The following is a 12681-nucleotide window of genomic DNA, read 5'->3' on the forward strand; positions in this document are numbered from 1 at the left end:
GTGGAGACAGAGAGAAACCCAGGAGGGGTGGAGTAGGGGAGGGAAGACTGCTGCACCCATGGGATTGGTCAAGCTGCGCCCTCCCGGCCAGCACCTGACTTAGAAGGTTCAAAGAGACAGCAGCCCCAGCCTCCGCCCGGAGCTCTGCCTGTCTCAGCCATGAGGCGGGCGCCCGCTGGGCAGAGTGGGCCTCAGGGGCCGCCCTGAGGCTGCGGTGAGGTGGGAGGAAGCCAGCAGGCCCCGTGGGGGCACCATGGACAAGTTCCGGATGATCTTCCAGTTCCTGCAGTCCAACCAGGAGTCCTTCATGAATGGCATCTGCGGTATTATGGCCCTGGCCAGCGCCCAGATGTACTCCGCCTTCGACTTCAACTGCCCCTGCCTGCCGGGCTACAATGCTGCCTACAGCGCCGGCATCCTGCTGGCACCGCCCCTGGTGCTCTTCCTGCTCGGCCTGGTCATGAACAACAACGTGTCCATGCTGGCTGAAGAGTGGAAGCGGCCGCCGGGCCGCCGGGCCAAGGACCCCGCCGTGCTGCGCTACATGTTCTGCTCCATGGCCCAGCGCGCCCTCATCGCGCCCGTCGTCTGGGTGGCCGTCACGCTGCTCGACGGCAAGTGCTTCCTCTGTGCATTCTGCACAGCGGTGCCAGTGAGCCTGCTGGGCAATGGCAGCCTGGTGCCCGGCCTGCCCCCGCCCGAGCTCGCCCGCCTGCTGGCCCGGGTGCCTTGCCCTGAGATCTACGAGGGCGACTGGCTGCTGGCCCGCGAGGTGGCTGTGCGCTACCTGCGCTGCATCTCACAGGTGAGGGGCCGGCTGGCCTTGGGCTGGGGCTCCCCTCATAGGTCGGATCCCTCGGAAAGCATTCCTTCCCCGCTCTTGAAGTGGAGCGTCCGCCGGGCGTGCTCACGTTTTCCCAATAGATGGGGGCAACCCCTGGCCAGGGCTGGGTCTGCCCACTCAGACGCAGCTCCCTGGGGCGGGGGCATATTTTCCCAAAGGGCTTCTAAAGGCCGAGGCAGGTGTTTTTCCTCAGGTCAGTGCCACCTGGGGAAAAAGGCCTGTGTCCTGTCCTGAGGTTCCCCTGAGTGGACCCAACCTCTCAGTCAGCCCCTTGTCTTCCTTCCTGAGCTCCAGTTTGGAAACCTGGGGGAATTTGCATCCTTTTCGTCTTTCAGGCTGGGGCAGTAGTGAGGCCAGTGGGTGGCTGGGCCATTTGGGTACATTTCCCTGGCAAATGGCCCCAGCTGGCACTCCCAGCTCAGGGAAAAGAGGCTTGAGTGAGGGCATGGACTGTTGGGATGTGCCCCAAAGGCAGGGCTGGAGGGCCCACTGACGGGGGATTCTGTAGCCCTGCTTCCTCGTTCTCTGCCCCTCTGGCCCAGCACTCATCTGAGCCCCTCAGGACTCCTCAGCAGTTGTTGTGCATGGGCAGGAAGACCTGGGCAGGGGTCTGCCAGGGAGGGGACAAGGCTACAGAAGCATGCACACTCTGCTGCGATGAGTCCAGACACCCCGGCTTCCCCTCCAGCCTGAACTCTCCCCTCTGGGGCTTGCGGCATCCCCAGGTGCCCCTGTGAACCTCACACTCCGAGTGCTTTCCTTCTCACCTGCGCCTCCTCTCCTGTGAGCACTTGTCCATCATCCACTTACCCTCCACCTGACCTTTAAACAATTACCTCGTAGACTAAAAGGGGCCCCAGAGGGCAGGCTGCCTGGCTATAGTATGTCATTTGGACTTCAGGGGCTGAATTCAAAGTTTAATTTTAGAATTAGTTGACATCATCTAAAACCTGCAAACTATCACATAAAAATGAGATTTCCAGGTTGACCTGAAACTTTAGGAGATTCAGCCCAGCGGGGCCCACATCTCCTCATCCACCACATGCTCTGCAGTTTCCCCGCCCCAGGGTGCTCTACCATAACCCACTGACCCCCACTACTGACAGTGGTTGCCCTGCCTCACTCACCCTGATTCGGCCAAATGCTTCTCTGTGCAACTGGGGCTGACCCTGAAGTTCAAACTGGGGGAGCAGCCTTCACCACAGTGAGTTACTGGAAGAATAGAACCAGCACCCGAGTGTCCAGTGCTCTTCAGCACAAGTTGAGCAATTGCCCAGTTTGTCTCTGTGACCCCTGAGGGCTCAGCTCGGAACCCACAAGTGAGGCACAGACTGAGAGCTGCTGACTGACAGTCAGACAGCAGCAGGAGCCAGAGGCGGGGTGCAGGACTCAGGAGGAAGCGTCACTGTGGGAGGTCAAGGAAGGCTTCCTGAAGGAAGAGGCATAATTAGTGAGGGCTGGTTGGCCTAATAATAGTGACTAACAGTTACTGAGCACTAACTAGGTACCAGGCACTGTGCTAAGTTTATTGCCACTTTTAGTTCTCAGAACAACCCAGTGGGATGATCAACAGCTCCATTTTGTAGGTGGGAAAACTGAGGCACAGAGAAGGCAGGTACTTTGCTCCCAGTCAACTGTTAAGGTCAAGCAGACCTTGTTTTATTGCACGTCACTCTCTCAGGCTTCACAGATACTGCGTGTTTCACAAGTTGAAGGTTCCTGGCCACCCTGCATCGAGAAAGTCTGTTGGTGCCATTTTTCTAACACGTTATGCTCACTTCTTGTCTCTGGGTCACATTTTGCCAACTCTCATAATATTTTAAACTTTTCAGTGATCACTGATCTTTGATGTTATTACTACTGCTCACTGAAAGCTCAAACGATGGCTAGCATTTTGCAGCAATGAAGTATTTTTTAATTAAGTTGTATACATTGGTTTTTATACATAATGCTATTGCGCATGTTATGTTAGTGTAAACATAACTTTTATATGCACTGGGCACCCAAAAACATGGTGTGACTCACTTTATTGCCATGTTTGTTTTAATGTAACAGCCTGGAGCAGATCCCATCATATCTCTGGAATATGCCTGTGGTGCAAATAGGCAAATCCAGGCATTCTAGTTCCAAGGTCTGCCCAGCTAAGTCCTATGTATTGAGAGCCAGGCCTACATACAGGGCATTTTACTCACGCGGTCTCATTTCCATGAGATGGTATATCTGTGCCCATTGTACAGAGGAGGAAGTGGAGGCCATGAGGTGCCGTCATTTGCTCTTTGAGTCAGTGCTCTTTCCCCTAAAGGCCCTGGCACAGAGTGTGGTTTGGGGGCCTGGACAGGCTCAGGAGGCCACAGGGCAGTGCCCGGCTGACTCTGTCTTTTCTCATCTCAGGCCCTGGGCTGGTCTTTCGTGCTCCTGACCACGCTGCTGGCATTTGTCGTGCGTGCTGTGCGGCCCTGCTTCACACAGGCCGCCTTCCTTAAAAGCAAGTACTGGTCCCACTACATCGACATTGAGCGCAAGCTCTTTGATGAGACGTGCACGGAGCACGCCAAGGCCTTTGCCAAGGTCTGTATCCAGCAGTTCTTCGAGGCCATGAACCACGACCTGGAGTTGGGTCACGCCCACGGGGTGCTGGCTGCTGGCCCCACTGGCTCAGCTGCCCCTGCTGCCACGGAAGGGGCAGATGAGGAGAGGGAGAAGCTGCGTGGCATCACCGATCAGGGCACCATGAATAGGCTGCTCACAAGCTGGCATGAGTGCAAGCCGCCCCTGCGGCTGGGCCAGGAGGAGCCACTGGTGGGCAACGGCTGGGCTGGGGGCGGGCCCCGGCCTTCACGCAAGGAAGTGGCCACCTACTTCAGCAAAGTGTGAGCCGCGGCCAGGTGAAGAGGTGGGAATGGGGGTGTGAGCCCACAGCTCCTCAGACCCTCAAACTGGATGAAGAAATGGTTGTAGGCTCCAGAGCAGACCTACGTGCCGAGGCACTCACCTGCCCATTTGAGGTGGGAAATTTGGAGTTGGAAGGGGACCTCAGTCCCCCAGCTATGGGACTATCCTGGAAGGTCCTGGAGTTATAGGGCCACGAGCAGTATTAGTCAGAGGGATTCAGAACTGCCTTTGCGGGAGACAAGCTCCCATCTGCCCAGCCCCTCCCAGGCCACTTCACCCCTGGTTCACTGTCTCCTCTCACTCAGGCTCTGTGAGCACCTTGCCCCAGCATTCACTCATCTGTGATTTTTTAAAAAATCTTAGTTCCCTTATGCTCAAGGCTCAGGGAAGTCCAGCCACCTCATGAAGCAGGAATCCTCTGATTTTGGCTGGTCTCCTGAGTGAGGCTGAACAGACCAAAATGGGCCATAAGGACCCGACACAGCCCCACCTGATGGGACACGCCTATGGTCACAGGTGATAAGATATCTATCAGCAGGTAGGTCCAGTCAGGAGAAGCCAGGGTGTGGCTCACCATGGAGGTCACTCAACATCATCAAGGCGGACTGCACACTTACTCAGCACTGGCACGAAAGGCCCCTGTCTTAGTCTGCTTGAATTGTTCTAACAAATACAGCAGACTGGGTAGCTTCTAAATGACAGAGGCCTCTCTCACCATTCTGGAGACTGGAAGTCCGAGATCATGGCACCGCTGTGGTCAGGTTCTTATAGAGGCCCTCTTCCTGGTTGGTAGAGCATGCCAGCTCACTGTGTCCTGTGGTGGGTGAGACTGGGGGCTCTCTGGAGCCTCTTTTTAAAATTTTTTATTTGTGTATTTATTTGGCTGCACTGGGTCTTAGTTGTGGCACGTGGGATCAAGTCTCCTGACCAAGGATCGAACTCAGGCCCCCTGCATTGCGAACATCAAAATGTTAACCACAGCACCACCAGGGAAGTCCCTGGAGCCTCTTTTATAAGGCATGAATCCCATGCTTTCAGTACCTCCCAAAGGTCCCACTCCTTAATCCCATCGCCTTTGGGCATTGAGATTCAACCTATGAATTTGAGCAGGGGACATATTCAGACCATACCACATGCCAGGGAGAGGCCTTGGAGATGGCCCAGACGCGTCCCTCACATCCAGGTCTCAGGTGGAAATCAGACCATCCCCAGAGCATTTAGAAAGGGAAGCTGATGTCTTCCTGTGTTCTCAGAGACCGTATCTCTTGGGGAGGGGGTTCTAAAGTACTGAAGATCTCTGTCCTGAGGTGGGGGTGAGGGTGGAGGGGTGGGAGGGGAGCTACCTAGGGTGGAAATGGCCCAGACTCAAGAGAGACAGAATTCAGTCAAATGCTGGCTCTACCACTTACAAACTGTGTCCCTCGGGTCAGTTGCCTCACTTTGCCTGTTTCCTCCTCTGTACAAGGGAGATGAGGCACCTACCTCATGGGATTGTGTGAGCATCAGATGGGTGAGGTACATAGAGTGCATGGCACGTGGTAGGCACTCAGTACTTGGCAGATAACGTGGGTATTGATTTCCAAATCTGAGGGCTTCTCCTCCTCCTGGATGGAAGGCGGGGATGTAAGGAACTAGAGCTTCCTTTGTCCAGGGGGAAGCAGAGGGCCAAGAAGATGAGCTTCTTGCCCCAAGACATCTTGGAGACCTAAGTCCCATTTATCTAAGAATTCATCTTGATCTTAAGCCTAACAACACTGGGTTAATAATTTTCATTTTTCCTCAGGCTTCCTTCCCTCTATTCCCACTTCTGAGACCCAGTCTCTCTCCTTTTAATTATTTGGGAAGAGGGAGAAACCTGGACGCCTAGGTAGGCTGGAGGCCTCCTCCAGGAGGTGGGACTTACTCTCAGGGGCGATTCAGATGAGTGAAGACCAGGGGTATGTTAGCATCTGGGAGTGGGAGGCGGAGGGGGGAGTGGTGTTGTCCAGAGGAAAAAAGCCAGCCCAGAGTTATTGGGAAGTATAAATGTGAAGGAGGGTGATCCAGAGATCCAGTGGTTAAGAATCTGCTTTGCAATGCATGGGACACCAGTTGGATCCCTGGTGCAGAAGATCCCACATGCCACAGGGCAGCTAAGCCCGCGTGCCACAACTGCTTGAGCCTGCCTCAACTACTGAGCCCAGGTACTGCAACTAAGGAGGCGCACACGCCCAGAGCCTGTGCCCTGCACCAAGAGAAGCCACTGAAAGCCACTGCAATGAAGAAGCCCGGGCACCGCAACCAAGAGTAGCCTCCACTTGCCGCAACTAGAGAAAGCCTGTGCAGGGCAGCAAAGACCCTCCACAGCCAAAACATAAATAAAAATAAATTTTAAAGAAATGTGAAGGAAAGAGTAAAATTTTAGGCCAGGCAAACCTGCATTCAAATACTGGGACTGTAGGACCTGTGGCAAGTCCTTTGACCCACAATCCTCTGACCCACAGAGGATTCAATCCCAGTGGGTCAATCCCTCTGACCCACAGTTGTCTGTCTGTAAAACGGATGTTTAAAAGACCTGCTTTTCAGGATTATAGTGAGGTTAAAGGATAACTTCTAGGGAAGAATCTGGAACCGTATTTGGGACATGGTAAGATGTGAAAAAAATGAACACTGGTCCTTTTCCCTTCATTCCCGCACTTGAACAAGGCCAGCTGAGGGAGGCCAGCAGGTCACTCAGCAGTTCTAAGGTCACAGAACCCCAAGACTGCAGAGTGAACAGGGGTCTGGGGGTCTCTCCCTTGGTCCAGGAGGGTGGGTCATTGACACTGTCTTTGGGCCGGGCCCTCCCCTTCAGCATTACCGATCCAAGACTTTTCAGCCTCAGCTTGTATACTTCCATAGACAGGGATCTCACGACCAGTTTCTGGAACAGGCTGGATAGCTCTAATTGTTACAAAGGGCTTCATCTGCCTCCTCGTAATTTCCACCCACCAGTCAGAGCTCTCCCCACAGGGCCTCAGAAAACTCCTAAAGTCCAGAATTTTCTCACTAGTGCTCCTGAGATTCTAAGCAGCATCTGGGGAGTGAGTGGAAGTGAGGACAGAAGAGCCAGCAGGGGGAGGGCTTGCTCAGAGAGGACCAGGATGGGGGAGGGGGGCCTTTGTCTTTGCATACCCCACTAGGAGTCAGCGTCAGTCTGGTGGCTCCTCTCCCCTAATCCTGCTTGGGGCTCGGTTCTCGCTGCTTCTGTCAGTGGAGATCAAGTACTGGGGGTGCTCCTGAAACCAGCCTGGAGGACAGGCCCAGACCAGAAATGCCGAGGGCCCCCTGCCTAGCTCCCAAACTGGTCCCACTGGTGCAGAGCCTCTGTAGGCAGGCGGGCTAGTGCAAAACTGACTCCTCCACTTCCTCTCCTCTCCCCGCGCCGCCCGCCCTCCGCCCGCCCCCACTGCCTGGCGCCCGCCTGCCCGGAGACTGTTTTTCCACTGGCTGGGTCACACCATCCATCCTGCGGGGTACAGCCTCTTTTCTGGAGTTAAACTTTTCGGAAGACCTCAACAGCCCCAGGCCCTGCCGGTCTCTCCTGGGCAGAAGAAGCAAAGCGGGAGGGAGAGGGCATGGGCTGGTCCCCACCGGGGTCTCTGATGTTCTTGCGCCACTTGGAGAGCCCTGCCCCTCGGAGGCCAAAGCTACCGGTGCCCGCAGCAGATCCCAGGTAAGGAAGGGGAACACACAGGGCCACTCCAGGTCTACCCGGAGGAACTTTCCCGGGAGCCAGGCCCCTCCCTGAACCCCCTCCCCCCACTCCCCAGGCACCCGTTTCCTGTCCTTACTGCTGTTGTTGGAGGTCTCATCCGGGCCTGGATATGACACTCCCAGGCCTGGGGCCCAAGGGCGGTATTCTCAGGGGCAGTGTTCTCTCCTCTGCGCACCACCCACCACTGTTGTGATTTTTGAACCCAGGGGAGCGTATTAGAGGCGGTTAAGTCAAGAGGAGGGGTGGGGAAAGGGGGCTTACTCGTTTCCCAGGGAGTTAGACTGGAGCTCCAGGACCACTGGAGACAGTGAGTTAGGCAAGACAGATCTCTTCTCCTTCTCCACCTGGCAACCCACGTGGCACCCAGTCAGGCAGTCTTGGCAGTAACCGGGAGGGACAGTGGTCCAGAGAGGAGGCACAGAAGGAAATACTGGCAGGACCCCCGACCTCTGTTCGCTGCCCGCCCCTCACCTCCCATCTCTCCACTCCCCAGCTGTCTCTGGCCTGAGGACTTTTGTTTTTCATCCCGGGATAGAAAGAAGAACAGGGGCCACACCCTTGCCTGTGTGGGCGGAACCTGGGAAGGGAGTTGGGGCAGAACAGGGCTGAAGCTGGAGGCCTCGGCTACTTCCTGGCAGGCTGCCAGCACTGCTGCTACCCAGACCAAGAGCAGACTCGAGAGACAGCCTGCCTTCGGAGACTCCACTGTTTCGCGGGCATGGCCAAGCCTTAGGCTTCATCAAGGCCTCCTTTGCTGGCTGGCTGGGCGGCCCCAGGCCTGGGGACCTGGGTGGAACATGGCTGCTGGACAAAGAAAGGGGAACAGGTGGGGAATGGGAGGCTTGCCAGGGCTCTTGTGGATGGGCACAGAGCAGGGGCAGAGGAAACCAGGAAAATAGAGGGCTTGCTTAGCTTGACCCACCGTTGTCCACTTCCCAGGCCTGCTTAGGTCACGCACTAAAGTCTCCTCCAGGCACGTCCATATTTGAATAGCTTTGAGCAAAGCGCTTATCCTCTGGAGGCCTTTGTTTCCTGATTTTTGCCACATGAAGAATTACCCCCCCCCCCCCCCCCCCCCGCACACACACCCCTCGCCATCGACCTCACCTCTGGGAGAAGCCTTCAGGACTGGACAGGGTGAGATGGAGGGTGTCATATATGGGAGAGTTATCCAGCATGGTTAATTCCCTTTCTTTCCCTCCAGCATTCCTAAGAGGAGGACAAGGGCCAAATGATTTATCCTTTTTCACAGATGAGAACACTGAAGTCCAGAGAAAAGTCATGAAGAATATTGAGAGCCAGGATCTCCTAAACCAGTCCAGGGTCTGTGGTCTCCAAAATGAAAAGGCTCTTATGAACTCCAGGAAGGCTGCACCAGGCTCACCACTGACTGGCGACCCCTTCCTCCACACCAGCCCATAGCACAGGGTCAAGCTCAAGTCCCTCATCCACCAGACACCCACTCCAGCTTTTATACCCATGGGCTAGACACCCGAGGACACACCCTCCAAACTGTCCTAGGTCCCCCAGCACATTAGCAAGTACCTGGAATCCCAAAGGGAAAGCCAGTCAATATCCCAGATTCCCCAAAGCCACAGGGCCATTCCTAGTCCCCACCTCAAGGGAAGCTTATGGGGATGACAAGAACCTAAGTGTGTGAGGCAGACAGACCTGAGCTTAAATCTCAGCTCTGCACTCATGTGAGAGCCGGCCAGGCCAGTCACCCTGGGGAAACCTCCGCCTTCTCAACCGTGCACTGGGCTATCAAAGCTCAGTGCAGGACCGTGATGATGGGCAATGAGGGGTGCAAAACGCCTGACATATAATAGGAGCTCAGTGAACAGTGGCTACTCTATTTCTACCTGGCCCTGGGGCTCCCGGAGTCTCCTTCGTTTCTCACCAGCCTGACTTCCCAAGAGCCCCTTGGTCCCTATTTTCAGAGGCAAATACTGATTTGTCATCTACTGTCCCACAGGAAGCACCCAACTGGCCACTACAGGGGATGAAATGGCAAGACTGTGCCCTGCCCTCCGGTGCCCACTAGCCTGCAAGCTCTCGTAGTCCCACCTGGAGCCATCATCCAGATCTCCTCCTGCCTCCACCCTTGCCGTCGGTCCCCCAGCTGACCCATCACCATGGCAGCCTTGATCGCAGAGAACTTCCGCTTCCTGTCACTCTTCTTCAAGAGCAAGGATGTGATGATTTTCAACGGGCTGGTGGCACTAGGCACGGTGGGCAGCCAGGAGCTGTTCACCGTGGTGGCTTTCCACTGCCCTTGCTCACCAGCCCGGAACTACCTGTATGGGCTGGCAGCCATTGGGGTGCCGGCCCTGGCACTCTTCCTCATTGGCGTCATCCTTAACAACCACACCTGGAACCTGGTTGCTGAGTGCCAGTACCGGAGGACCAAGAATTGCTCGGCTGCCCCCAACTTCCTCCTCCTAAGCTCCATTGTGGGCCGCGCAGCTGTGGCCCCCGTCACCTGGTCTGTCATCTCCCTGCTGCGTGGTGAGGCCTATGTCTGTGCTCTCAGTGAGTTCGTGAACCCCTATTCACTCATGGTTGGAGAAAGGAGCTTCCCACTAGCCCATGCCACAGAAATCCTGGCCAGGTTCCCATGCGGGGAGGGCCCTGCCAACCTGTCAGTCTTCCGGGAGGAGGTCAGCCGCAGACTCAAGTATGAGTCCCAGGTAAGACTGTACCAAGAGAAGCTCCTCTTTTCTCCCCTACCTGATGGTGGGTGGGCAGGTAACGGCTCAGGGTTAACCCTGGAGTTAGTCCTCCGGGGCTGAGCTCTCCAGAAAATCACTAGATTAACAGCCTCAGGCATCAGAGCTGGGTATCCATGGGTTAGCGATTGGTGGGACAAGGGTCAACGCCATCCCAAATAAGAGAGTTTTAAACATTAAAGGAATTTTTTTCTTGCTCAGTCCGAGCCTGATACCTGTCACAGATTAAGCCCTTCGCTCCACTGGATTGAGCACAAACCCCTGCCGTCTTATGAAAGTTTTTCTGTCGGCCATGAGCTGGTAGTGGAGGATGGCTGGCTCAGGGGATGAGCATGTTCCTGTCCCAGGAAAAGCCATTACCCAGCAGAGTCAGCCTCAGGCATTGCCGACAGAAGAGAAGTCCCTTGAGACAGGAGGGGTGTCCAGTCAGGAAGCAGCAGCTGCCACCATGATCCTAGCCTCAGCCTCAGCTTAGTTCTGAAGAAGTGGAATTGGTCAGGGAGAGGAAGCAAGAGCAGAGACCTGAGCAGGAGCAGAAAAACAGCTTGTGTTAACTTAAAAGAAGCAGGGTGTGAGAAACAGGCAGAAAAGAGCAGTTTTCTTTTTGGGGGGTAACACTGCATGGCATGTGGGATTTTAGTTCCCTGACCAGGGATTGAACCCATGCAATGCAAGTGCGGAGTCTTAACCACTGGACAGCCAGGGAAAGACCTGAGCACAGATTTTCTAAAGGTACATAAGTAACACAAGTGGAAAAGCAGGGCTGGAGACAGCACCAAGGGAGACGGAAGACGGTAGGCAGAGAGATAAAATGTATCTGATGCTCAAATGCCCACAGATCTCTGTCCATGCTTAAATGGGGAAACAAAGATGACCTTGACTGTCCTAGTCCTTGATAGGCTCACGGCCACACAAGACAAGCACATGAGTGATTTCAAAGAGGCTAAGTCTAAACACAGAAGGTGTGAGCTCCAGGGAGTGAGGTCAAAGTGGAGGAATCACAGTCAGAAGGGCCTGCTGCCCTTAGAAGAACAGAATCTGAGGCCAGGGAAGGGACAGAGCCAGCTCTCAGGGGGTTATGTCTGGTTCCACCCAGCCCACACCCTCTGACCAGCTCCTGCCACTTCTTCCCGGGGCAGGTGGGGGTCCAGGCAGCTCGCTGCCCGCCCTCAACCCTGCCCCTTCTCTGGCCAGCTCTTTGGGTGGCTGCTTATCGGCGTGGTGGCCATCCTGGTGTTCCTGACCAAATGCCTCAAGCACTACTGCTCACCACTCAGCTACCGCCAGGAGGCCTACTGGGCGCAGTACCGCGCCAACGAGGACCAGCTGTTCCAGCGCACGGCTGAGGTGCACTCGCGGGTGCTGGCTGCCAACAACGTGCGCCGCTTCTTCGGCTTTGTGGCGCTCAACAAGGACGATGAGGAGCTGGTCGCCAAGTTCCCGGTGGAAGGCACACAGCCGCGGCCACAGTGGAATGCCATCACCGGCGTCTACCTGTACCGTGAGAACCAAGGCCTCCCACTCTACAGCCGCCTGCACAAGTGGGCCCAGGGTGTGGTGGGCAACGGCATGGCCCCGGACCATGTAGAGATGTCCCTGCTTCCCTCCTGAGGGTCCCGTTCCCACACTCTTGGCCAATGACGGTATTTGGTCCCAAACTGAACCCCACTGCCTGCTCACACCAGCATCAGAGGGGACTTCTGTTTTCTGGCTGTGCATGGCTTGTGGGATCTTAGTTCTTTGACTCAGGGCTGAACCTTCGCCCTCTGCAATTAAGGTGCACGGTCCCAATCACTGAATTCCCCAGAGATTTTTTTAACTATAGCTTTTGGGGGAAACAGGCCAGGAGAGAAACGAACACAAAGTGAAACTGGGATATGGGTGTGAGAGCTGGTAGACGAGGTGGGCTCTGGCAGGAAGGCCCTCAGACCTGAAGAAGTCCCCTTTCCAGTTGCCACCACCCACTTGGTAAACAGCTTTGGAGAAAAGACCCTTTCCCAGAACTGGTCCTTCATGAACTATGATGTGGAGGATGACCTCTGACTAGAGGGACCCATTCCACCCATGTGGGAAGCCCTGGCCAGCAGTCAGGTGATGATGAAACTCACCAGCAGGCTGGCGTGCAGAAGGCTATGCAGGCCACTTGCGGAACTGCACATGGACAGCTGGCTCGGTATGCACAGCTGGGAAGCAGCCCTCTGGCGTATTTATTTTATACACATTTTTGATAAAGCTTTTCTTAGTATAAAGGACTAGCTTGGTGTCTGTGTGACTGGATGGGTCATGCCACAGCACGCTGGAGGTCACGATGCTATGCGCTAAGTTGCTTCAGCTATGTCCGACTTTGCGACACCATGGACTGCAGCCCGCCAGGCTCCTCTGTCCATGGGGATTCTCCAGGCGAGAATATTGGAGTGGGTTAGCCTATCGCTTATCCAGGGGATCTTCTCGACCCAGGAATCAAACTGGGGTCTCCTGCG

At 55.4% G+C, this 12681-nt stretch overlaps 2 protein-coding genes across 3 annotated transcripts; both read left to right on the forward strand.

The window, feature by feature from the left end:
• CALHM1 (calcium homeostasis modulator 1) lies at nt 254–4384 on the forward strand. The gene is made up of 2 exons (XM_018041113.1): nt 254–805; nt 3236–4384. Exons 1-2 carry the CDS (start codon nt 254–256, stop codon nt 3716–3718), a joined length of 1035 nt encoding a protein of 344 aa, XP_017896602.1. The 3' UTR covers nt 3719–4384.
• CALHM2 (calcium homeostasis modulator 2) lies at nt 6380–12454 on the forward strand. 2 transcript variants are annotated; one of them, XM_005698426.3, is made up of 4 exons: nt 6380–7430; nt 8725–8795; nt 9448–10162; nt 11396–12453. In XM_005698426.3, exons 3-4 carry the CDS (start codon nt 9608–9610, stop codon nt 11810–11812), a joined length of 972 nt encoding a protein of 323 aa, XP_005698483.1. In that variant the 5' UTR covers nt 6380–7430; nt 8725–8795; nt 9448–9607; the 3' UTR covers nt 11813–12453. The 2 variants fall into 2 exon arrangements, with proteins under 2 accessions (XP_005698483.1, XP_005698484.1); XM_005698427.3 differs by lacking the exon at nt 8725–8795 and having other exon boundaries at nt 11396–12454.

The sequence above is a fragment of the Capra hircus genome, chromosome 26, assembly GCF_001704415.2.
Source record: "Capra hircus breed San Clemente chromosome 26, ASM170441v1, whole genome shotgun sequence".
NCBI classification, from domain to species: domain Eukaryota; kingdom Metazoa; phylum Chordata; class Mammalia; order Artiodactyla; family Bovidae; genus Capra; species Capra hircus.